Source organism: Aythya ferina (assembly GCF_964211825.1).
Source record: "Aythya ferina genome assembly, chromosome: 25".
Taxonomy (NCBI): Eukaryota; Metazoa; Chordata; class Aves; order Anseriformes; family Anatidae; genus Aythya; species Aythya ferina.
In genome coordinates, this window is record NC_140323.1 from 2,663,972 (window position 1) to 2,689,989 (window position 26,018).

General features: G+C 43.0%; 1 protein-coding gene across 1 annotated transcript in view; it reads left to right on the forward strand.

Annotated features, from left to right (window-relative positions):
• The window catches only part of IPO9 (importin 9), a gene marked incomplete at its 5' end in the record, with an annotated part of 31,745 nt that overhangs the window by 3,023 nt on the left and 2,704 nt on the right, over positions 1-26,018 (forward strand). The window contains 21 exons of the mRNA XM_084497890.1: positions 1,977-2,038; positions 2,605-2,691; positions 3,650-3,851; positions 4,044-4,132; positions 4,416-4,502; positions 6,090-6,209; positions 9,950-10,050; positions 11,568-11,626; positions 12,139-12,290; positions 12,988-13,086; positions 13,226-13,332; positions 14,312-14,451; positions 15,798-15,957; positions 16,722-16,948; positions 17,173-17,321; positions 18,256-18,384; positions 19,676-19,951; positions 21,700-21,866; positions 22,988-23,121; positions 24,622-24,741; positions 25,229-25,330. Of these exons, the coding sequence (XP_084354016.1) occupies positions 1,977-2,038; positions 2,605-2,691; positions 3,650-3,851; positions 4,044-4,132; positions 4,416-4,502; positions 6,090-6,209; positions 9,950-10,050; positions 11,568-11,626; positions 12,139-12,290; positions 12,988-13,086; positions 13,226-13,332; positions 14,312-14,451; positions 15,798-15,957; positions 16,722-16,948; positions 17,173-17,321; positions 18,256-18,384; positions 19,676-19,951; positions 21,700-21,866; positions 22,988-23,121; positions 24,622-24,741; positions 25,229-25,330 (2,769 nt within the window). The remainder of the gene's footprint in view (positions 1-1,976; positions 2,039-2,604; positions 2,692-3,649; positions 3,852-4,043; positions 4,133-4,415; positions 4,503-6,089; positions 6,210-9,949; positions 10,051-11,567; positions 11,627-12,138; positions 12,291-12,987; positions 13,087-13,225; positions 13,333-14,311; positions 14,452-15,797; positions 15,958-16,721; positions 16,949-17,172; positions 17,322-18,255; positions 18,385-19,675; positions 19,952-21,699; positions 21,867-22,987; positions 23,122-24,621; positions 24,742-25,228; positions 25,331-26,018) is intronic.

Consider the following 26,018-nt stretch of genomic DNA (forward strand, 5'->3'; position numbering starts at 1 on the left):
TGCTCTGCACAGGCACGGCCCCGCTGCAGCCCGGCTCAGGGCTGCCCTGGAGCAGCGTGGGGCTGGCGTGAACTGCTAATTCCCCAAGGGAATCTTGGTTGTGGAGGAGCTGGAGAGCAGGAGATCGTTAATAGCAAGGTTGATGGAGAGGAGCTGGGAGGAACTGGGTTTGCTAAATGCTACCTGTATCGGGCCTTTCACTACGAGTTTCTGAGCTTTTGGTTTTACAGACTTAGGAGGAAGACTTCATGTTTCTGATGTGTCAGATCCACAGCACATAAGCGGGGGAAGCACTTAGGAAGAGGTGCATTTCAATTGCAGTTACCCTCGACGGAGACAGAAAGTTTCCAGTCAACTGGAAAAACCCAATAATGAACCAATTCTTTGAAAACTGAGGAGCCAGTGAGCTATGCAGCGCTCGGTGTCATTTCAGTCCCTAGAGGGATTCTTGGAACAGCTCATTAAGCAGCTGGCTAACTAGGTGCTGCGCGGCTCATACTGCTTTATATGATATGTTCTGGATAAATCCGTCTGCTTTGTCTGATGGAAGGGACGGCTCGCTGCTTAAGGAAACTGCCACGGGGGATGATAAGAGTTTGGTAAGATTTGTGAGGCGATTAGCCTCGGCCTTTGTTGCTGTCGAGGAAAACTCACCGGTCTGAGGTACCCTAAAATGCACCGCTGGTGCAGGTTGGAAAATGACAGATTGAGAGATGTCATTAGTGTGACTGTTTTGCCTTCAACTGTGTGAAGCCGTGGGATTTATTCTGGCTTCTTAGTTCACTTACACCCTTTAAAATGTGCCTGATGTTCAGTGCTGTGTTGGGGTCTGGAATATCTCAGGCTCCTAGACGAATAATCACTGCTGTGGTTGAGAGGAGTGTGACGTCAAGAACATCTCAGGATGGGTCTCCCTGCTTTTGCAGCTGGGATAAGAGTGATTTTTTTTTCTTTTTCTTTTTTAAAATGCATGATCCGTTGAAGGAACTGGGTTTGTTTGATGTAAGCACGGGAAGGTGAGGGGCAATTCTCTCCCCAGCCAGAAAAGCGAGTGAGGTGCTTATTAGGAGGACCACAGATGACCACGTTTGTGCAGCACTTGGATACATCACTGACGAAGGCTGCAGAACTCTTTGAGAAGACTTCTCAATCCGTTTTGGCCAGGGATGCTTTAAGCACATTTAGTCCTGTCCGTGGGAGTCCGGTGGTGCTGGCTGGACCGTGGGACATCCCTTCTGCTCCCCACTTTCTGGAACTGAGACCACAAATGCATTTCTTAAGTAGGTGAATGAAATTAAACGAAGCATTTAGTACAGTTATCCCAGAGCTTGAAGTTGTGATTTAAAGGACATTGATTGAGGTATGTGGATTTACCATCCCAGCAGCTGCTTTTACTTATTTTCTTTATTTCCTCATGGACAGAACTGGCGTGAGCATTTCAGTTTTGCCCTTGCCGTAGAACTTGCATGGGCACCACAAGCATCCTGTGCATTTTCCAGACAAAAAAACCTTAGCAGCAAACTTCCTGCAGCCCTGGATCCTGCTGCTGGTGCAGGTTTGTGCCCGTGGGACAGCCGCAGTGATGCCCCTGCTCTGGGTGGCCGCTTGCTTCTTGCTCCCTTCTGGACCCCATCCCTGTATCCCCCCTGTGGGCCGTGCCTAATGACATTTTGTTGTAGGCAAGATAGTTTGTAAAGATTCTAAATCATTTGCTTGTTATTAACCTGGCTTGCAAAATTTTTGCCCCTGAGAGAAAGAAATGAGATGCTGAGAAAATAAATGGAGTTTGTGCAGAGAACGCAAGGGAGAATTAATGGTGGTGATTCATGTGAGAAGCTGTACTTTGGAATTGTCTTCTCCTTCCCACATATGAGTCATTCAATCGGTATTACCTCTTTCTCCAAAAATCCTGATGAGTTCTGCTGTGTGGGAATAAAAGCTACGATACAATCTTTTTTTTCTTTTTAATATTGCAGAATTCGGTGTTCATTTAGCAGAACTGACTGTGGATCCTCAGGGTGCCCTGGCCATCCGTCAGGTGAGTTTACCCAAAACTGGAAAAAATCAGTTCCCCAGTAATTTCCTTGCTTTGTAGAATGTCCCATGGCGTTTCCAGGTGGAGAATTGAAGGTAGTTTTCCATCATCGTTCTCCATTTACGATCAACCTGGTGCTGGGAGGGCAGCGTGCTGGGTATGGGCACGTGGGGAGCCTGGTGGGTGGGCAGCAGGTATCAGCAAGCAGAAATGCAGCCTGTCTTCGCAGCGGTCATTGTGCAGGTGTTTTCCTCCTCAAAAAGGAGGTTTGGGCTCTGTATTTCTGTGCTTACCACGTGGCCATGTCTTGTGCCTTCTTAGGGGTGAGAAAATAAAGCTGTCATCTTGTGTCAGTGCTGTACAGGCCATCATTGTGCAAGAAACAACCATCAGGTCATCTTACTGCAGGGGGCTTTTTCTCCATTTCTCGAAGATTTTTGCATTTTGACAAGGGCTGTCACCCCTCCAAAAGCAGCACGTGGGATGGAAGGCTGAGCGAATGGGGCAGGGGTAATCCTGGCCGTGGTTGCAGGATTTGTTACTGACTCGTGACCTCTCTTCTAATACAGCTAGCATCTGTCATTTTGAAACAGTATGTGGAAACTCATTGGTGTTCTCAGTCAGAAAAGTTCAGACCTCCAGAGACCACAGAAAGGGTAAGATTTGACTCCACGTTGTCTACTTCAAGATGTTTTATCCATCAAGGGTATTAACTCTGTAGTTGGCTTTAAAAGTGTCATTGCTCTTGTGTGTTACAAGAGATTAATGACTCCAGTTAAGGTTTTCGGACATTTTCCACTTCAAAAATGCGTTTTCAGTCGCTTGAAACCATGATAGATTAAGGATACTTGGGCTGATTTCTGTAAGAGAAGCTCAGCCATAATGTTGCTGTCATTCTGAGAGTAAAACTAAAGGAAGCCTGCTTTGAAAGTTTTAAAATTCTGGCAGTCTTTTTTTCAGGTATTTGCTGGATCCTGTGTTTTCCAGCTTGGGACTTGCAGGCTACTTTCCCATGACAAATTTCAGTTTAAAGGTCTGCTGGGTTTCATTCAAAATCTGTTCAGTAGAAATATCTACTAGCTAAAATGGTCAAAGTTTCCAGCCCTTTGACTGTTGGCTAGACCATCCTTCACATCTAGGGTATGATTCATCCCACCCAGAGATGGTTCCTTGAACCAGATCCTGTGAATTATGCCCCAGAAGTGCTGGCTTGATTTCTTCTGTCCCCGCAGGGTTGGGTGACGAGTTCTACTTTACCAAATCTTCCAAAGTAAGCAAACATAGTCCCTGACATCGGAACTGCCAATTATCTTAACTAACTCTGGATGTCTTCCATCCATATCTACATCCCATCTAATTGCAGCTGGGAAAGTCTGTTTACTGTTTGCTTGGCTGACTGCTCTGCATGAAGAGAGGGGTACTTTACAACATGCCCTGCAGTCTTCCATTAAAAAAAAATAAAATGCAAACTTTTGTTATCTCATGAGTGTTCATTTTGTAAAACTGATGTCAATTCAGCATCAGGAGATGCTCATAGGTATATAGAAGTTTATATATTTTCAAATTCCCTCGTGTTTGAGGATGTGTTTTGCTAACTAATGTTATTTTCTACAGGCGAAAGTTGCAATTAGGGAGCTCCTACCCAACGGGCTGAGAGAATCGATCAGCAAAGTGCGCTCAAGCGTTGCCTATGCAGTGTCAGCAATCGCCCACTGGGACTGGCCTGAAGCCTGGCCCGAGCTGTTCAGCCTCTTGATGGAGATGCTGGTTAGTGGGGATGTGAATGCAGTGCACGGAGCCATGAGAGTGCTTACAGGTACGTGTATGTGAGAGCGTGAGACCTTTCTGCTGGCCTTTAGGGCTTACCATTATGTAGGCCAGACAAAACTGATCTAGTCAAGTAGAAATCAGTGTTTCCAATGTCTTTAGTGTTTCCCGGAAATTCTCCGTTTTGTTGCTACAAATTCGTTTTCCTACAAGAACTTAGCTCTGTTTTTTCACCTTCTAGAGTTCACACGAGAAGTGACAGACACACAGATGCCGCATGTTGCTCCTGTTATTCTTCCAGAGATGTACAAAATTTTCACGATGGCTGAGGTATGATCTTCACCATTAAGTTGGTACTGAATTGTTTTAGTTGGGGATATTTATTGGAGCACGGAAACACCAGGTTTAACAGTTAAACTATAGCACAGTAAGAGTTAGACTTAGAGTTTTCTCAATGCTGTGGTAATTCATGAGAGCTAACGTTTCAATAGAACTTTTGAAGCTAGTAATAAAAGGGAATAAAAGCAAAAAAAATACAATTAAAAGAAAAAAAAAAAGGATAACTTAAAATTAACGTATCTCATGTTCCTTATCTATTTACATTTTTTTCTAGGTGTATGGTATTCGCACAAGGTCACGTGCAGTGGAGATATTTACCACGTGTGCCCACATGATCTGTAACATGGAGGAGCTGGAAAAGGCAAGAGTGTAACATCCCCTACAACATACATTGAATTCAAACTGAGCAAGGCTTTAAATAATAGTTAATAATGCAAATGAAACACCTGGAGAATTATATGCCATCAGCTGTAATTCTGGGGGAGAGGGTGTAATTTAATACATGCAGAGTGGCTCGCTCCCTCATCTACATGCATGCCTTGAAACTGTGACTGGGTTTCCTTAACTAAGTTTAACGTGTGACAGATCAACAGATAAGCACGTCAGAGCTCAGAGAAGGGGAGTCGGTGTGGGGAGGAGATGGTGCATCACCCCTGTGCTTGGAAATCCCAGTTGCCAGGTGGATGGTGTGTCCTAACCTCCACACCTGGGCAGTCTGGGTTTTGATAGCTGGTTTTCTGGCCCTCCCATTAGGCGTTGGTTACAAGCTCCTGCTACTTAATCGATTGCTCCAACATACATCAGCTCTTTGTTCCCAAAGGGGCGATGGAAGCCAAACAAAAATTTTAGGATAGCAGTTAAGATAAAAAGCACTCCCCAGGCGCTGAATAGCTCTTTCCAACTTTTGGGAGATGGGAACGACTTATTCTAGCATCTGGTTTTCTGAGTCCGTGCTGAGTGTCTCTCTCTGCTGTTTCCTTCCTGTTTGCACAGGGAGGAATTCAGTCCAGGCTTTTGGGAAGTTTTGATAACCGCAGTGCATCTCTGCTGCACTGACAAAGTTACTTATGCAACACCATATAGCCACTGGTACCAGCATCCAAAAGGCAGCAGTCTTTTTCAGCTCCCCACTGCCTTATTCTAGAGGGGGGGCTAAAAGTGTCCTTTACATTATATACAAAATAAAAGTTTTTTCAGGTCAAATTTGACACACGTACAAGGAGAGGTAATCCTTGTATAAAATGCTAACGTGGTATTTTGTAGTTAATTTAAACATCTTAGCTGTCTTAGATAAGGAGTTATAATGAAAAATCTCAGTAAAAATATTTTTGTCCACTAGTACTTGCTTGGCCAAGGAGTGCTTTGACATCTGGAAAAATACTTCCTGCATTTTCTTAGGAAGAATCATCCCAGTAATCTTGAGGCCAGCTGTTGGTACTCGGCTCAGAAGGAGCTTGTTTGGTTTGTGGGAGGGTGGCTCAAAAGAGAGATAAATGCTGTCCTCAGGGCTCAGCGTTAATTGTGTGTGAGCTGCTCACCCTGGGTCTTCTTTGTGGTTGGGGGGCCTGGGCAGGAGGGTGCAGGGGGTGATTCATCTAATCAGGCGGAGGTGCCTGCTTCAGGAGGACATGCGCTGCTTCTGAGATTCCTGGCTGGCTTGTCTGGGTCTCTCTTTAGAGTCTGAGGCGAATGGCTTCGAGGCAGGTGCATGCTTTGTAGCGGTGTGGGCCGCGTGGTTTTGAAGGTGGGATTCAGCTGAGATCAGTTCCCAGCACAAGGAGAGAGCCCAAGTGACATCTGAAACAAGTGGCACTGTAACTGCCTTCTGCAGTTGTGAGTGCCTCTGGGTTTGTAGCAGGAAAACACACACAATTTCTCTTATTGCTTTCCTTGTCAGACGGAAGATCTCTACCTTGAATTGACCTGTGCTTGCACTGATTTTTACCAGGGTGCTGCCAAAGTCCTCATTTTTCCTGTGGTGCAGCAGTTCACGGAGGCTTTCGTTCAGGCCCTACAAATGCCTGATGGACCCACATCAGACAGTGGATTTAAGATGGAAGTCTTAAAGGTAAGTCAGTTAAGACTGGTTCAATAACAATCAAATACAACTACACTGTCAGGTGTGCTGGAAAACAGAGAAACTTGAGCGTGCATCACCTCTCCTGGTACTGTTTGTCTTAGGAAACACAGAGGTTTTTGTTTTGGCTCCCAGTGCCATACAACATTGAAATAATTCTGCCTGTAGTGTAGATGCCTATAAGATCCATAAGGATGTGCGTCTTTGTTGATTACTGGTCTGAGACACCTTGCATGCATTGTGTTTGGACCCTGCTCAGTGCTTACAGTTCTATCTGTCCTAAAGCTGCTGCAGAATTCTGCTGCAATGAGGCTTTGGGAGCTTGTTTTGTGTAGGTGCTTTTCTAGAACTTGCCTACTCTTTAATATTAAATTATCTCTGCAAAATGGAGTTGGAAAGCCTTTGTATTCTCTCAGTTTCCTTGCAAGAGAAGGGAAAGTGGGTTGCAGAGCTGTGTGTGTGTGTGTAGCTCACTGCATGGGGACGAGAGTGCCAGTGTAGACACGGTGAGCCCGTCAGCTGCTGGGGGAGCACTGGACTTGTAGGGTCTGCTGCCTGCAACGTGGGAAAGAAAAGAGGAGCTCAGAAACAGAAGTTGCAGAATCAAATCCAGGTTTTCATTTGCTTGCACATGTGCTGGGGTAAGGTGCTTGGGTCACAGGGTACAGGTTTATGAACCCATTCAGCCACGCTCCTGAAGAAAACAATAAGGAAGAGTTACTGAAAACAAGCATCACGTTTTTCATAATTATTAGCTTTACACTGGAGCCATGAAAATAAGCACTGGGAGCTGCAGGAGGACACTACTGTATTATACAAACTAGCAGCTATTAAGGTCTGTGTTGTTGGACTTGTTTTCATAGTGCTGTTAAAGGCAGATGTCCCCTGGTGCAGCATCCTATCGCTTCCCCTCCTATTGCCTTTCCTCAGTAAGGCTGCAGGTTTTGTACACTGGAAACAGGAGGAGCACGTTCCTCACTGTGCAGCACCAAATGGAAGGGAGTTTGGGCTGGGATGTTGGCAGGTTGTGTCGAGAGTGTCTCTTGTGGTGGTTTTGCCTTCGTTATGAGAAGTTCATGGTTCATGCTGCTGTTGTCTCCGTTGGCTGTGCAGAGCAGCAAAGCTAACATAAAGGGAGTGCTCTGGGATACTCCGCAGCGTAACCTCTGAACAGGCTCCAGCTCAAGAATTTGTGAGTCTCTGATTCCAGATCCTTGGTTGGGATTTTTAATAGTAGAGCAAGTTTTCAGCCTACACTGAAAGCAGTTGTGGTTGGTAGTTTGACTGCAAGCTTAGACCGGTTCTTCTCTTCACATTACTTTCATACATTCTGCATCAGGCTGGAGCCTTTTTTGTTATTTCCGTAACTTTTTACAGGAACTAGAGCTATTTCTACTTTGCCTGCACTGACATACAGCAGGAATCTCTTGTAAGATGTGGCAAGCTGGGAAAGTATTTGAGAAAATGTCATCGTGTTCTTGCTCTGTTCCTTAGTTGTGTGTGGGCATCTGCTTTTGGCCGTTGTTGGGTACAGGTGCAGCACTTGGATCTGAATACACTGCTCTCACGTTGGGTGGTGTTGATGGCAGCAGAAAATCAGTACAGATTTAAACAGTAAATTTTGGAGATCGTCTGCTGACGGGTGGTTTGTAGCAGGCTTTTTGTGAGGAGATGAGTGTCCTGGCTGTTGGCTCAGGGCAATTCATGATCTTGTCACTTAGGGTTTCTAAGCTAATGATACCAATTTTCTGAGGCAAAAGGGATTTGAATGTAAGACCAATAAATCGCCTTTCCTTCTAGGAAAGTGTATTTTATAGTCATTGTAATGTAGAAGTGAGAGACCTCAAGAGATCAGTTAAGCCAGTGCTACAGATGAGATCACTATAGGAACCCCTTGAAATGCAGATACAATTGGAGAGGGAATCGAGACTTTTTTTGGTAATAAATTTTCAACCAGATGCAAACTTAATCTTTTTTTTTTTTTTTTTTTTTTTTTCCTTCCCTCAATGTAAGTGCTAGGAAGCAAATGACAGGAAGATTTTTTTTTTCATTCCTATCTCTTGAGAGCCGTGTACTCCAAGGTGCATGGAAATCTCAGGGGAAATCAGAGGCAGCACTGACCTAAAATGTACTTTTCATCTAAGAACATTATGCAGGGCAGTGTCAAAAACTTTTCTGAATTATGCTGAAGTGTACACATCTGCCTGATCCCATTGGGCAGTTACCCAGTTTAAGAAAGTTAAGTAGGTTGGATGGCACTGGGGTGAGACCACTGTTTGTTCATTTGTCCCAAATCTTTCCAAGTGTAGTTACGGGTTTAGAATAAGTTATCAACAGGAAAGTGCCTTTAAGCCTTGTAGGGTGTGGAGAAGGTTTGGCCGGAACAAAAATATTTTCAACCGTGAAGACCAGAACAAAATACCCGTAGTGTAGTTCGTTGCTTTGTTATTTGGTATTTGATCATGAATTAAATTGCTGCCTTTGAGGCTCGAGGATCTGCAGCTCCATGATCCTTGCATCCCAGTTCCGATGTTGTTGAACGTGCCGCTGCTGATTGTTTTGAGAGAAACAGAGTAATTAAACATGACAAGTAATAGAGTTGAGGCAAATTTCATAACATGGGAATACAGATATAATTACTGCATACCAAATAAATCCTATCAAGAGCACCAATTAACCAAGAGTCTAAAGCATCTGACAACCTTGCTGTAGTGCTGCGTATGTGTAAAATTTGCTCTTTTGACACCTGTTGGGTATGAAAACTCATGCTCACGCTTCTCCTGCTGTTTGAACAGGTAATTAGGTACAAAAACTAATTAATCACAACTTGTTTGTTCTAACATGGAAGACAAAGTTGTAGTCAGTTGTTTGGAGGCAAATTTCTTCAGCTTATGAGCAAAGGACATGAAGTGCACCTGCTGCACTTGAGCTGAACAGTCGGCTCACCTGCTGCTGGCGAGCTGTGCTAAGCTTTTATCCACACCTTTGGGATTCCTTCTAAAGAAGCAAGTGGGATTTGAAGCAAGCAAAAAAAAGGGCTTTAATGCAGAGCTGTTAGAGGTGATTTTAAAGAGATGCTGAACAATTAGCTGAGATAGAGTTGGCTGTTGGCTGGCAGAGTGGCTGGAAGGGGTTAAGGAGCTGCCTTGCTGCACCCTGGTGGTGATGGTGGTGATGTCTGAGTCCCTGCAGTGACTCTGGCTGCAGGTGTGGGTGCAGCCAGTTACTGCCTGGCTTGGCTCTAACTTCTCCCCAGGGCTGCTCTCAGTGAGTTCTTCTCCCAGCTGGTCCTCATGTCCGGGATTGCCCCAGCCCAAGTGCAGCACCTTGCATCTGGACTTGTTGAACCTCATCAGGTTCACGTGGGCCCACTTCTGCCCAGGTCCCTTTGGATGGCATCCCTTCCTTCTGCTGTATGGACTGCACCACCCAGCTTGGTGTCATCTGCAAATTTGCCCAGGGTGCGCTTGGTCCCACTGCCTGTATTGTTGATAAAGGTATTAAACAACACCAGTCCCAGGACAGACCCCTGAGGGACATGGCCCATCACCATCACCCTAACCTTATCTCCATTAATGTGCCCAATGCTTCAGAAAAAATCTAGAAAAACTGTTGAGTGGCAGCAAGGCTTTGGATTATCTCAGTTGTTAATGAAAGTGCAGCTTGTGAGCTGTGTGTTTTGATGGTCATACCTGGTTTCCCATCTGACTGATGCTTTTCTTTCTTTCCAGGCTGTGACAGCACTGGTGAAGAACTACCCGAAGCACATGGTTTCGTCGATGCAGCAGATCCTGCCCATCGTCTGGAATACCCTTACGGAAAGTGCTGCCTTATATCCTTTGCAGTGAATGGTTTTAACTCGATTAGACCAAGACAAACTATCTCCTACGCCACGAGGACCAGAACTACGAGTCTGTTGGATAGATTTATGGGATATCTGTTACTTAGTAGGCTCCATAAAGTTTCTTTTGGCTTAAGTCAACTCTGAATGACGTGAGCACCAACGTCATTCAGACGTCATTCAACGGCTATAGAATTGTGGCCAATCTGCAGTATTTCTGGTACTATTCACTGAAAATTACCTTCTTAGAAAGTTGTCCCGGGTTGGATGAGGCCCTGGGCAACCTGATCTAGTGGGTGACATCCCTGCCCATAGCAGGGGGTTGGAACTGGGTGGTCTTTAAGGTCCCTTCCAACCCAAGCTGCCCAGCGATTCTGTCTAGTCACAATGTAAAGGCTTTAAAGAAGAATCTACAGTATCCCTTGTGCAGCAGTACGAATGAGTGGTTATGCTTGCTGCAGAAGTTGAATTTGATTTGCATTTTGAATGTTATCACTTAGTCATTACTTTGCAGCACAATCTGCTATGTTAAAGAGGCATTCTGTTGGTAGTTTTCCCAGGACGTGCAAACCGACAAGTCAAATCTTTCCATATTGTTAATCCAGAAGTTGCTGGTTTAGCTTTTTGTAGCAAGGCAGTAAGTTATAGAGTACTGAGCCTTCTTGTAGCTTTTTGTGAACTTTCTGAATCGGCACCAGGACTGGGCAGTGTGTTGCAGTAATAACACAAGGGTTGATTTCACTTTTCCTCTGTAATCTAACAAGCACGGCTGTTCGAGAGAGCACAGATCTGACCTTTTCATACCAAAGTTGCCTGGACAGTCTTTTGTTTCACGGTTCTACTGCATTTTTTTAAAAGACACCTGTTAAAACAAAAGGAGCTGTTTGCTAAATTGCTGATAGTGTATTTCTTCCCCTCCTGTCCTGACTCCCACTGCAGTTCTGCTGGCAGCTGAGCTGACAAAATAGTTTTTGTTTGCAAAAGGGGAGTCTCGTCCTTCCTTCCCTTGGGTTTGCTCTGGCATGTGTTGGATCTGTCAGCTCACTGTCCCAGAAGAATCCTCCTTCCTCTCCGCTCCCAGGTTAGTTTTCTGCCACCTCCCAGTGCAGGAGCAGAGCCAGCACCAGGCAGCATGTGGGAGCACATCGTGGCTCCTCGCCCTCAGCAGCACTGAAGTCTAGAATTGGCTCCTTGTCCCCTGGGAAGGTTGAGTCTGAGTGGTTCCATTCTGGCAAAGTTTAAATACAGGTGAAGTTTTGGGTTACCTTGGAGGATTTGGTTTACGTGTATCAAATTATCTTGGGGATGCTGTCAGGTGATGGAGAAATGGTCTCTGAAGCTGGGCAGTGGACAAAGTCAGGAACTCCTGTGGCTTGTCTTCCGTTTGAAGCACAAGAGTGTGTGCAAGTCAGTGTTTTGTAAGAAAGAAAACATCTCAACTAATGGGAATTTTAATTCCTAAGTAGATGCAGCTCCTCAGAAATGCACGTTTGCTTAACTCCATCTACTTATGTGAGAACAGAAGTAAATTATACAGAGGAGGTGGAGGATCCTGTGGATTCCGATGGTAAGAACTTGTTCAACTGCACTTCTGAGCTCTCATATGAAGAGGAATGGACTTACCTAAATACTACTGTTGCCAAAACAGTTGCAGAAACACCTTAGGAGTTTGTGATAATGTACATTTACGCTGTTACGACACCATCCATCACTTCTTTCCAAGTTTCATTTGACTGTGATCAATGATGCTCCATAATTTAAGGTTTCTAATGACTCAAGGAGTGAGGCTTACAGCAATTTTGAGGTAAACATAATGGGACAAAAGAAAACCGAACAGGTTTTAGGTTGGGCTTGATCATTTTTAATGAGGGGTGTGCAGTGATGTGGGAAAAGAGCAGAAAGTGATGAGGTCAGACATCCTCCTGGGGCTGCTGCTGTCCTAGCTAGTACAGGAGTAAGAATAAACATCACCCCGCCAGACAGCCTAACAGTCTGTAATTATATTTGGCACCCATTTTTACCTTTCTCTGTGTTAGCATATTCAGTCACGTTGCTTTTTTCACTTTCTTCTTTTTTCAGGTGAAGTATTGGGATTTGAAAATCTGGTGTTCAGCATATTTGAATTTGTTCATGCCTTGTTGGAAAACAACAAATTTAAGAGCACAGTGAAGAAGGCTTTGCCAGAGCTGATTTATTACATCCTCCTTTACATGCAGATCACAGAGGAGCAGGTGAGCATGTTTTTCTTGTGTAGGAAGCAAATGAGATAGGAGATTTAAAACAGTTAATGTCCTAGGAAGTGTTTCAGTGAATGTAAGCTGCTGTAATCTAATAGGCTGTTCTGTCAATTTACTGTGCCAGGAATTAGGGCAGTAGCATCCAGATGTTCCTACAGAGTATAATGTGGACAGCAGATGAAGGAATATGCTGTGAAAATGAGGATTATTATGCTGAAAGGGCTAGCCAGGTTTCTGTGATAGTGAAGGGATTGTGTGGGTAGCATGAAATAATGTTTACTGAAATTCTTCATGCCTTCTGGCCTCCCAAGCCTGTGAGCCATCTTCTGCTTCTCCTGTTTAGGCAGGCATGCATAAAAACAGGCACTCTGTTAAAGATTCATCTGCTTCTCCCGTTCCTCATCTATAAATAAAGCCACGTAGCATTGATTCCAGGTCAGTCATTAGTTTGTCAAATTCTGATTTCAAATGAGGAGCCGTAGAGCAAGGTGAATGCAGTACAGAGCAGGCCTCCTCTTTTCAAAGGTTTCTCTGATAGAATATGAGAAAAATCAGCTACAGAAAATGACAGAGAAATTCTGAAAGTAGTTTTGGCAAAAGTTAGGTTACTGGGAACAGAAAAGCTGTCTTTTACACTTGTTCTTCTGAATTTGGTATTCACCGTGTCCTTCTTGTCTCCTTTCTGTTCCAGATAAAAGTTTGGACTGCAAATCCACAACAGTTTGTGGAGGATGAAGATGATGATACTTTTTCATATACTGTGAGGATTGCCGCACAAGATCTCTTGCTGGTAGGAAAGTTGTTCCACATTTAGAAGCAGCCAAAATAACAATAATAAATAATGAATTTAGCTTTATGTGGGGCATTTGGAGAAATGTCCAGTTTCTTAGAGTCTGTGCAATTAAACATTATTATTTCCTTCTGTGCAGGCTGTGGCTGCTGATTTCCAGAATGAGAGTGCCACTGCTTTGGCTGCAGCAGCTACCAGGCACCTGCAGGAAGCTGAGCAGGCTAAAAACAACGGTGCTGAGCACTGGTAAGGAGATGGAGCAGCAGGGAGTGACAGTGATAAAAGTGGCAGGCTGTTTGGAGCACTGAGTGCAGCACAAGTCAATCACGTTTTCTTCTTGTGGCATTACTGCTGATGGGCAAGGATTGCATTTGGGGACTTCTAAGAAGAAGAAAAAGGAAGTACAGCAGCTCTCAGACCAGATACAGAAGTCTTCATGTGGCAGACTTTCAGCCACTCCTAGCACAAGCTATCTGTCCCAGGCTCCCTCCCTCCAGGCCCTGACAGTTCCTTGAAACATGTCATTGGAAGCTGTTACTGGTTGTATGTGATCTGAAGAGATGTTGACAGTACCTTTGCTTTCTGGTCAGTTAAATGGGCTCAGAATTTCAGGCATATCATTGTTTTGTTTGTTTTCAGTGATGTAGAGAGGAGATTTAGGTGCTATATGCAAATACGTATGTTCAATTTGAGAACTTTAAAGTCACAATTTTTAATATTACCTGGGGATAGGAAAACACTCAGTTGAAAGAGGACCTGATTGCTGTTCCAGAACTGTTCTCTCTTGGTTTTACAGTGCAGTAGTTCAGTGTTTGTGTTGATCTGAAGATCAGTGTCTGAATAGCCGCTCTGTATAGTGAGCAGCAACTGAACGCCTGAGCAGTCAGACATGAGTCCCTGTCTGCCTTGAATGTGATAAATTGTAAAGGAGGTTATTTACTTCACAGACAAAACCAAGGAGGAGTGTTATTTGCCCATAACCCCATTTCCTCCTACTTAACAAAATGTAATTTAAAAATAAACTGCTTAAAATCACTGAGGTACTGGGCACCATACTGCTTCTGCACATAGAATAATTGGTCTTTTGAAATTCTCTGCTTCAGGATCAAGAAAATAGTTGTGATAGCTTAGGCCAAAAAAAAAAATGTTTTTTCTTCAGATTTTTTATATATTTATTGAGATGATGGTGTGGGGAACACCTAAAAACATCTGAATTCCTTTACAGGTGGAAGATACATGAAGCTTGTATGCTTGCCCTGGGCTCTGTGAAGTCCATTATTACAGACAGTGTGAAGAATGGTCGGATACATTTTGATATGCACGGCTTCCTGACCAACGTCGTTCTTGCAGACCTCAACCTCTCAGGTACGTGGGCCCTGGCTATTATTCAAGTACTTCTCAGTGCCTTGGAAATCACTTACAAATGGAAGCGTTGGATGAATTAGGTTTCTGTGTGCATGTGGTGGTGTGAGTGCAGTTGGGCACATTGTACGTGTTGAAAAGGCCAACATTTTGTCTTCTGGATGCACACATGCTACAAAATCTAATGCAAGTCATTTAAATGTGAACCACTGTGCCTTCAGTTCAAACAGTTATCTGGATCCTTGAACCTGTCTGGCTTGGAGATGGAAGGGCAATTATGGAAAATATCTGTTCTGTTGTCTTTTATCAGCTTCTGGGAAAGACACCAGCAGTATTTAACAGGCTTCAGATTGCTACAGTGCCATAACAACCCATTTTCTTTAAGCTGAGGCTGATGCTAGTCATAGCAGATGAACTCAAGTAATATTTCTAGCTGAGTAGGATCTTATTAGTGGGAACCAGGCTTCTGGTTTCTATATTGTCATAAATCAGCATGAAAAAGTCAAAGGAGTTGTTGAAAATTGGACTTCTAAAGTCCTTGCAAGTAAACAAAATTTGAGAAGTTCAGGCGAATATGAGCAGTATTAGTGAGTCTATGTTAAGTTGGGTCAGTGCAGAAAAAAATAAATTGCTGGATGATCAAAGAAACATTTGTTCAGCTGATTACAAAATAGTTTTTATTTTTTTTTTCACAGCTGATTTTGATGGAAGAAATAGTTTGGAAAGTGTAAAGCGTGTTTAAAAATAAAAAGACAGTAGCTGTTTACATCTATTTACCCACATCCACATTATGTAGCGTTGGTTGTAAGTGAGCTATTGTGCTCTAGAAAGAGCTCCTGGAGTTGATACAGGCAGTTCTCAGAGGAGAGTTCAGTGCTCAGTAATGGTAAATAAGACAAAAGAATCTTATTTTTTTTATAATACCTGCTTAAAAAAAAAACAAGTTTTTCTCTTGCTGCACATTTTGCATGCAATTTTTGATGTCCTCATATTAATATTTGCAGGATTATAATGGCAGTAAAGGTGCTGTGGGATAGAGAATGCCATTCTCTAATAAGAGTACTTAATAAGAGTACTCTTAGCCTGAAAAGGCAGAAGAGTTAAGTATGATAAAGGTATCTCATACCTAGCTAAGTGTAGAACAAGGGAGCAGAGAATGACTCCACTCTCTCTGGTGCTGTTGAACGTTGCTCTGCAACTGAATACTGGTCTTCTGTGTCCATAACTCAACTGCTCTGCTACCGGGGTGACAAGATTTTGGATAATAGATGGAAGCAGTTGTAATTTTAAACTCATTAAACTTAGTTTAAAACCACTGTTTTGTTTTTGGTTGGTTGGTTTTCTTTTAGTGTCTCCTTTTCTGTTGGGCCGTGCTCTTTGGGCTGCCAGCCGTTTCACAGTGGCGATGTCTCCAGAATTAATCCAGCAGTTCCTGCAAGCGACTGTCAGCGGTCTGCACGAAACCCAGCCGCCTTCTGTCCGAATCTCTGCAGTCAGAGCTATCTGGGGGTAAGCAAATGCGAAGAAACTCCAAAGCCCCAGGTGGTATACATTACACTTCTAAATGTGGTACTTTAAAATACAACATTTAAAAAAATATTACATGGAATGAATATGAGATTAAAAGTGGAAATGAGCAGGTTCAAAGTAGACTAACTCTGATGAGGAATAAGAAGTTGAGATTCAAAGTTAGCTACAGGAAAATGTTACAATGGATACAGTCCCAAATTGAAGCAGAACTAGGGAGTGATAACAGCCATATAAATGATATCCAGGTTAGTCCTATGCAGGCACAAAGATGGCTGAATAACATAATTTGTCCTTGTGGCGCAAATCAGGGCAATAAGGAATGCTTGCTTTTTTCCATCCTGTTTTTGTAAAGAAGTTATAAAACCTCCTGCTCTACTGGTTCTAAAGCAAAAATTGAAAATTAGTTTTTAAAACCACACACACACGTAAACACACAGCCTTACCCCCAACCAACTCGCCTTTATTTGTGTTGAAATGACATGGATATTATGTTATTGCTGAAATTGTTTCATCTTTCCTAGCTCACTTGTAGAACATAGTAATTAAACACTGCGTAAGCAGTGACACTCTTGTAGAGTGGTTGGACCAGATGATCTTGGAGGGCTTTGCCAACTTGTACGATCCTGTGATTTTAAGGAAAAAGGATAGGTGGGGTGAAATATTCATTCATATATATATAACCCAGTGTTAAATGTATAAATCACTTCAAATATGTTCTGCACGTTTTTATGTATCTTGCCTAGGTACTGTGACCAGCTGAAGATCTCTGAGAGCACCCACGTGTTGCAGCCTTTCCTTCCTAGCATTCTCGATGGACTGATCCACTTGGCAACTCAGTTCAGTTCAGAGGTCCTCAACCTTGTGATGGAGACGCTGTGCATTGTCTGTACGGTAGACCCAGCATTTACAGCAAGCGTGGAGAACAAAATCTGCCCCTTCACAATTGCAATCTTTTTGAAGTACAGCAACGGTATGCATTTAAATGACATTTTCAAAGTACGGTTGTTTTTGCTAATGGATCCTGGCCAGGATTATCACTGTGCTGAAAACATAACGAATCAATGTTCGTTCCATTATAATTTATATTGTAAAGCTAGAAGAGAAACTTTCTGCTATGCAGATTTGAAATAGCAGTAGCAAAAATTGAGATGTCTTTGTTAGTATGTTTTAGTAAATGGTGCTTTCTCTCTCCAGATCCAGTTGTTGCTTCTCTTGCCCAAGATATCTTTAAGGAGCTAGCTCAGATAGAAGCCTGCCAGGGTCCAATGCAGATGAGGCTAATACCAACTCTTGTCAGCATCATGCAGGCCCCTGCTGACAAGATCCCAGCAGGGCTTTGTGCAGTAAGTGCTATAGTGGTACCTGGTCTTAGCTGGAGATGATTCCCTGTTCTTTAACATACAGGATGGTTGGTCTGCAGAGCAGGAAGGCTGCTTTTAAAGTGCTTTCGAACAATGACTTCAGTGCTTGGTAGAGGTTTCTTTGTGGAGAGAAGGCAAACTGCAGGTGGGGGGACATGTTTCCAAAAGTAAACTGTTGCTATGGACTTATTCCAATCTCTGCAGCATATCCTGAGTTGTTTTGCTTTGCCATAGCCTTGTTTCACCAGTGACAGTCTTTCCTTTTTGGTGGAATGTTCTCCAGCAGGATGTGTAACAATTCCCTACCTTTTTTTTTTGAGACCTTTTCTGATTTATACATGACTTGTATAAATTGCTGGAGATAAATTATACAGGTTTGTCACTTCTGTAAAAAGTTCACTTATACAAGGTTAAGCACTGACCGTATAGAATAATTGTATGGAAGTAAGCCCATAAATACCTTTATCATATGTTTATTATCTGCCTATTGAGTGGTATTACTGTAACAATCACTAGTAGGTAATTAAATTTAAATCGATATAAGCAAAATTGATCAAGTTAGCTAGAACAGTTCTCTGGCTGTACTGATCACTGTATATCAGGATACTGTACATCCCTGTGGAACTGTTTCCCATATTAAGCTGTTTTAAACTGCTTTTTAATGTTTGAACTGCCTTAAGAACTTCTGCAGTGCGTAGCCTCATGTGTCTGTGTCAGATACTGGGACTGTGGGTGCATGACTCCAAGATCCTCTGATTTTAAAATAAATAACTAGTTTGTCAAGTCAGGATGCGATGGTAGTACTGGGTCACATCTCTCCTGTTTATGACTTTGGTGCTTGCAGTGCTGACCGATGCTGACTTCACATACTGTGGCTTCTGGTGTAACAGTGCTTTTGTTTCTGTTTTCCTTTCAGACTTCTATTGATATATTGACCACAGTTGTGAGGAACACAAAACCTCCTCTGTCCCAGCTCCTGATCTGCCAAGCATTCCCTGCAGTGGCTCAGTGCAGCCTGAACACAGATGACAATGCTACCATGCAGGTAACACTGCAGGGAGTGGTAAGAACAGCAGGGCTAGGCGAGTTCAAGAGAGGTGACCAAATGAGACAGTTGGCAAAACCTTCAAGGGAGCCCAGGCTTTGCTTGCCCATGGCTATTTTGGCAGCTCCTCAGGAGCTGCCTACAATTTATCTGTAGGCCCCCACCTGCAGTTCGTCATTAAAGCATTGCTGTTCGGGTACTTGCAATGACTTTTACCAATTGTTCCTTAATTTGGAAGATCAGAGTGAGTAGAGCAGCAGCCTTGATTTTTTTTCCCTATTTTAGGGCTCTGGAGGAGCCCTAAAACTTAGAAAACTTACTGCTTTTCACATTCCTTCGTAATAACATTCATGACAGCTAGGAATGGCAGAGGCAGTCTGCAGGAACACTCTCAGGCATGGGGAAGCAAAAGACCTTCTTCTACACCTTGCTTCTAGCAGTTTTCTCCTGTACTCATGTAGGTGGAAAAAGATGGGAAGGAGAGGACAAACTTATTCTTGGTTGAGCCACTTATTGAATGGAGGGATAGCAAAGCTTCATCTCACAGTGGTAGTGCTTACCTTTGTTACCTCTGCTGTTACCTGGTGGTGGCTTTAGGGTATTTAAGCAAGCAGGAAAAAAACACAACTTCTGAAGTTAAAAGTGCAGAGTGCCTTCTCGTTCTGTCTACTAGCTGGCTTCTAAATAACAAAGATAATTTCGTTTCCTTACACAGGGATTTTTTAGTGCAAGATCCCCTTTGTCATGTGAACATGGACCATTGAAATGGCTTTCCATAAATAACATACCAGCAAGAATAGATTAGAGACCAACAAGAAGAAGGTGGAGACCAGTGTACTGGTTGCTGTGCTGGATCTTCATTTTGAGAAGATTTTTTTAAAATTGCAGCTTGGCTGCTGGTTTGTTTTGTTCATGCTGTACTTTGCTGTCTTCATCTCTCACTTGTTAGAATCTCTTGGAATTTCTCTGAGTAACAAAACCAACACAAACATAACTATTTCAGGTTGACTTTGTATTTGCGAGGTGATCCTCATGATGTTTGGGTAGGTGAAGAGTGTCTGTCTTCGTAATGAACGGAAATATTTTGAAATATTTTTTAAATTATTTTGAAATCCAGGCAGCCATTTTGTTGTATACAAGAGACTTTGAATCTTTCACAGTGCCACCAGTTTGCCCATTGTTGTCATCTTGGCTAAGGGGTTTTGGGGAGTGGTTAAAGGAGATGTCTTCCCATGTTGCTCTTCCACACAGCTAGGAAGGCAAATCCTAACACGATCACTTTCTTGTTTAGAACGGCGGCGAGTGTCTGCGTGCGTACGTCTCGGTGGCGCTGGAGCAAATTGCGCAGTGGCATGATGAGCAAGGCCACAACGGGTTGTGGTATGTGATGCAGGTGGTGAGCCAGCTTCTAGATCCAAGGACGTCAGAATTCACTGCTGCCTTTGTGGGCAGGCTGGTCTCCACTTTAATTTCCAAAGCAGGAAGTGAGCTGGGAGAGAACCTGGACCAGATCCTGAGAGCTATCCTGAGCAAAATGCAACAAGCGGAGACGCTCAGTGTAATGCAGGTGAGCAGGCCAGGCACACAGGAAAATAATTAGAAGTGTTGGAGGAAAAAATGATCAGATTTTTTCTTTAGTTGTGTATCTGATTATTTATGGTAGTGCAATTGGAGGTTCTGCACGTCCCCTGAAGCAGTCAGGGAAATGCCTGCTTTATTCAAACAGAGTTGTCCAGATTACTCGGTAAGTTGGGTTCTTGTTGGGTAAGCTTTAATGCACCTTAAATAGTCTCTCATGACCTTGTGCTTGCAAGCAACGAACCTTTAGAAGAAACCTTTAGAACTTGAAGTAGAGATACTGTGGCAAAAGCATGTTTTCAGGTGTTTCTATGTTTTTTTCCTAGAATGAATGAATATCTTGGAGTTGAGACAAGGTGAACTTTTGGTGACAGGAGGTGTAGTTGGCCTGCATCAGGCCAGACAAGAGCCTCACAATCACTTCTAGGCTTGATTTACTTTTAGTCACATGGTTTTATAGAACATTTTTATGCCAGTAGTCTTTATTCTTCATCCTGTCTTTCTTGTCTGTGCCCTTAATGTGGAACAGCAAGTGATGCCTGCCCTGATTTCCAAGCCGCAGCTGTGGGAAGGCAATTTGCTGGCCCTGTTGCAAGGTCCCGTTGTTTGGCAAGATCCCACCTTTGCCCTCAGTGAAGCACTTGGCTGAGGCTCATCTGCTCTAACCCTTTCATCTTGGGCGCATTTCTGATTTTTATATGTGCATTTTTCAAGCCAGCACATGGCAAAGCAGGAAGGTCATTCAGATGTCAGCACAGATTTTATCTTAAAGCCTTGATTTTTTTTTTCCCCCCTGGGAAACATTGTTTGTTCATAACTGTTCAGAAGGGCTCTCACTTTGTCCATTTGGGGATTTAAAAGATCCAGAAGCTTAAATCTGAACTAGTTACATGAAGCCCCTGTACCTGGGGAAGAGAAACAAGCCTCTCGTGATGCTAAATCTCTCCCCTGTCTTGAGATGGGTCTTTGGAGTGGGACAGCTTTTCCCTGAGGAAGCCTGTAGAGGTGATGTCAGACCTCGAGACTGATATTTAGATACAGGCAGCATGTGAATTCTATTCCTGGCCTTCAGGAGATGGACTGTAAAACTATGTCGTGTAAATACCCTTCTAAACCTTGCAGTTCTATCCCAAAAACTTGTGTTCGAAGTACATTCAAAATAGAAGCGCTTCTGCATTCTGATGCGATGATGTGAGAGAAAGGTGTGGTCTGTGAGGATGGGGTACCACGGGTGAAAGGGGAAGAGCCTGTGGGTTCTGGCTGTGGATCTTAGCTTGATGTTGGGAAATATGTGTTATACATGCATAGATTTTGAGCTCTGTGTGTACAGGACCACGTGTGCAGCATGTGGTCCAGCGAGCAGACCAGGGCACCTGCAGTATCTGCGTGTTGGCTTGTGATATTTTGCTAGTCAGAAGCCTGCCACCTCCGATTTTTTATTTTTATTTTTATTTTTTAAGCTGTTAATCCTTGCTTTAGGAAGGGTTGCTGGTTGAGGGCATGGGCACGCATAAATTCATTCCTGTAGTGTGTTTTGTGGAGTTAAATATCACTGCTGCTGGTAATAGCATTCTTGCCTGCTTTGCATTCCTCGCAGCTGGTTGTACTTCCTTTACCTCTCGGGGCTGGTAAGCATGGTCTCCATTCCTGCAGGGCACTCAGTTACTTGAATATTTGATAAAACCATTTTCAGCTGTTAAATTATGTACAGCTAACGTTTCCCTTTTTCCCTTGCAGTCCTTAATTATGGTGTTTGCTCACTTGGTTCACTCCCAACTGGAACCGCTCCTGGAGTTCCTGTGCAGTCTCCCCGGACCGACTGGCAAGCCTGCCCTGGAGTTTGTGATGGCCGAATGGATGAGCCGGCAGCACTTGTTCTACGGGCAGTACGAAGGCAAAGTCAGGTAGGGCGTTTTGTAAGGATCCATGCACTGACATTAGCTTAGTGATCATCCCACTGCAGTTAATGCTCTGGGGGTGAGGGAAAGGGGAGCTGCTGCAGGCTTGGATTCATGTGTCAGCATAGGACAGGAGGAAATTTTTCTGTGCCCTGTCAGTTTGGCTCAGGAGAGCTGTGGTAACTGGAGCAATCCCTGCTCTTCCTCTGAGTGCTTCTCTCGCTGCCTCGTGTTTCTGTACAGGAACAGCGTGATCCCAACGGGAAGGGGGTGGCTGTTGCAAGCACAGGACTGCTTTTAATGTTGAACTCGTGTGAATGGGATGAGAATAGTTTCAGGCCATGAAATCCCCTTTGTAGACCATGGTAGAGGCTCAGGGTATTGTAGAGGGTTTCCTAAAATAATCTGGTGATTTAATGAGCTCTTAAAAAGTCAATAAAGAAACTGCAACACAGTTTTCTCTCCCTTTCCCTGCAGGAGCACACTTGTGTTCCAGTGGAGGCCAAGTACAATATTCCAAAGCACAAAATGCTTGGTATTTAAATTTTGCCACAGCTGATGCCTTTGACTTTCTGGAAGTGAGAAGCCCAACAGAACACTGTTAAGGGGTCACGCCAGCTGCCACCTCACATCTTGCTATGTGCTGGAGTGTCATTGTTACAAGGCAGCCCAATAGACTGTGGCATAAGCAATAAGAAAAAGCATCTTTAAAATATAAGTGTTCTTGCTGTTTTCAATCACGTGTAGTCTGTTTTGTCCCTAAGAGCTGTGGTTTATCCCCACTCCGAGGGAGAACAGGGCTGGGCTGTCTGCAGGGTTCTCTGGAGCTGCTTTTGGCCGTGGGGAAAAGCCAAAGGTGAAGCTGACAGGGAGAACGAGGTTAAACTCTGTTGTACAATGCTGTCTCTGTATCATCCGAGTAGTGGTGAGTCCAGTAGTGGTGAGTCCAGTTTTGGATACTGACGAAAAGCAGGACAAATAGGAAAATTCTGTAATGCTTGTTCTTGGTGCACAAGGGGCAGCTGAATGCCTGCTCTGGAGATTTGTTTCCTATCAACGATTCACTGTATAAACCAGGTAGTTCTGAGAAATTCTGATCGGTAATTTTCTTATTCCCTACTCCCTAGCTCTGTAGCACTGTGTAAACTCCTTCAGTATGGCATCAACACAGATGACAAGCGACTTCAGGACATTAGGGTAAAGGGAGAAGAAATATTTAATATGGATGAGGGAATACGGACACGATCAAAATCAGCCAAAAGTAAGTAATTACTCTGCTGTTCTTAACAGTTGTTTTTTTTTAATGTTAGTGGAGGCTACGAATGGCCTTAAAATGGATCTTCGAGGTCACGTAGAGCTGTGGGAGATTTGTTTTTCGAACTAATCCATACATCAGGTGCTTAATGTACCTAGTCCTTGAGAAACTGATCTGGAAGACTCCTGCTGTTTCTGACTTTATCTAGGGGGCTGAGGTGATTATGGGATGGAGAGTTATTCGCTGCTGTTCTCCATCATCCTGTTCCATCTAATGAGATAAACTGATAATATCCTGATGCTTAGTAGCTTCTCTCAGAGGAAAACTTGTTTAGTAAACATAAAGATTAAACAAACAAAAAAATGAAATTTTTTCATGAGACAAACTAACAAATATTTGCAGTGATGTCAACAAGTTAGAGATCACTTTTCAGGACATCTTGACCAGTGTCCTGCATAAGGACTTGTCTTACTGAATTGGTTTTGCCCAAGATCTTTGATCAGAGGTTACTGTTTAGAGAAAGATGCAGACGTTAAATCAGAGAGTGCTGGGCAGTTCCCTCTGGGGAGGGAGAGCTGGGTTCTGCAGCTTGCTGTGTGATGCTCGCACACGTTACTGGCAGCCCATCTCGCAGTCAGTGCTCTTCGAGCCTTCAGTTGCTGTATGCTCGGGACAAAGGTGGTGATGTGGTTATGCTTCAAAAATAACTAAGCTGACAACCAGAGAAATGAATAGGGAAAGCACTAGGCATTTCGGAGGTAAGCAGCAGTTACAAAACACCTGCTATTTTATTACTCTTTGCTTGAAAAAAAACAAAACAACAAACCAGCAAACTCAAATATTGTCAGATCAGATAAAATGGTAATTACTAGCGTTTGAGAACAAAGTTTAAAATTAGTGCTCCCAGTTCATTTATTTGATAGGGTCTTTACTTTTGCAATTAAGGACAAAAATACTATGTCATAATTAAACCCAGCAGAAACCCTGGTGAGAAAAGGTGGGAGCCTGCAGCTTCACAGAAAAGGTAAGCAGGAGAGCCAGGCGTGGGAGTGCAGCACAGCTCGTTTACTTGAAAGCACTCCTAGCCCTGCAACAATAACTTCAGAGAAGAATGCTTAATGAAGTCATCTGTAACTATGATTTCATTGAGTATACTCACAGACTCATTCAACTGTGAAGATTTTAACCATGCGTTCTCTTCGTTCAAAATATGCAGGATTTCATATTGCAGTTGAGACTTCTGGAAGCTTGTGAAGGTATACAAAAGGAATGGGAAGGAATGTTTGGGTTTTGTTTCTTTTGTCTGTCTTGTTTTCCTCAAAAACAAACCAAACAAAAAAGGAAAAATAAAATAAACTGGAAGTTTTGTTTGTCTGTGAGCATTTTAAACATTCGGTAAAATTAAAAACAACAAAAAGCAACACAACATCAACAAAAAAGGCTTTTTTTTTTTTTTAACAACTTTTATGAGAAGCAGTGAGAATGTGTACTTTTCTTCTCTTATAGATCCTGAACGCTGGACAAACATTCCTTTGTTAGTAAAAATCTTAAAATTAATAATAAATGAACTTTCTAACGCAATGGAAGCAAATGCATCACGACAGACAACCGCAGATTGGAGTCAAGGTAAAACAGGGGGTTGGTTTTCCTCTTTGCATGCCTTAAATCTGCTTTTTAATCTCTTCAGAAGTATTTGCAGTAATAAGAAGCTGACAATAGTAAATATTATACCTGTAATTACAAAGGTTTAAATAGTAATCCAAAAGATAAGGTCAGTCACTATTGTGTATTCTTATACCTGGAAATTATCTTGGGTCACTTTATCTGGAAGATGGGATCTGATCATATCCCACTAAAATTATCCTAGCTTGGTATATCCAGTTTTCTTTTCTTCCTCCCTGTTTGGGGATACATTCTTGCTTCTGCTTTTTGCTTAGCTCCAATTCTTGAGTCAGTCATTCCAAGGAGATGACAGTGGTTGCAGCTTTTTCCCTTTGCCCATCTACTAAAGCAGGGATGTTTGCCTAAAACCTATACAGTCCCTGTATAATGACTGATAGACCGGGCGCCTTGTATTTTGTTTATTTCTAGGTTTATTTATTTTTTTAAACAGATGATTCAAATGATATGTGGGAGGATCAGGAAGAAGATGAGGATGAAGATGAAGGCTTAGCAGGACAGTTCTTATCAGATATTCTGTCCACAAACAAGTATGGTAAGTAACAACTTCAAGGTCATTACTTCCAGATTAAAATAGAGTTGCTGATGTTCTGGTTAGTTTTCTTTCCTTGATAGCAGGCAAGGGGAAGGAGATACACTGGGACTTTGAATAAGGTGGTTTTTTTTTTTTCCTGTGTGAGAGGGACATGTCTTTGAAGAACACACTGATTAAATGACTGTTTGTCATTTAATGACTGTCATGTCAAACATGAGAGTTTGGATGCTGTGTAGGCTTTGCATTGCTGTGAGGTTCGTGCAGGTATTTCTTTCAGAAGAGAGTATTGGTGCTCAAAGATGGAGAAGTAGATTGGTGATGGAGATGGAATGACAGTGTCATAGCAGTGGGTGAACTTGCCTGTGGAGTGATCTTGAGAAATAATTGCCGCATAAAGCAGACAGAGCGTGTATAGTATCTCCTTTCCCCTCCTCCCCCGTTTGCATATAGTCTTAGGGGAGAACCCTACAGGCTGATACAGTAAGGGAGACTTCTTACATTAGCACAGAACTGGAAATGTGTCACCCTGGCATAAGATCAAGGCTTAAGATTAATAGTGCACGTAACTAACAAACTTGCTTGTCTGGTATCTTGTGTATGCTCATCTCACCTCTGCATTCCCTGAGAATCCTGCTGTGACCCTTCTTGTTCTGGGATGTATTTTTTTTTCCTAACCACGTGAACTTAA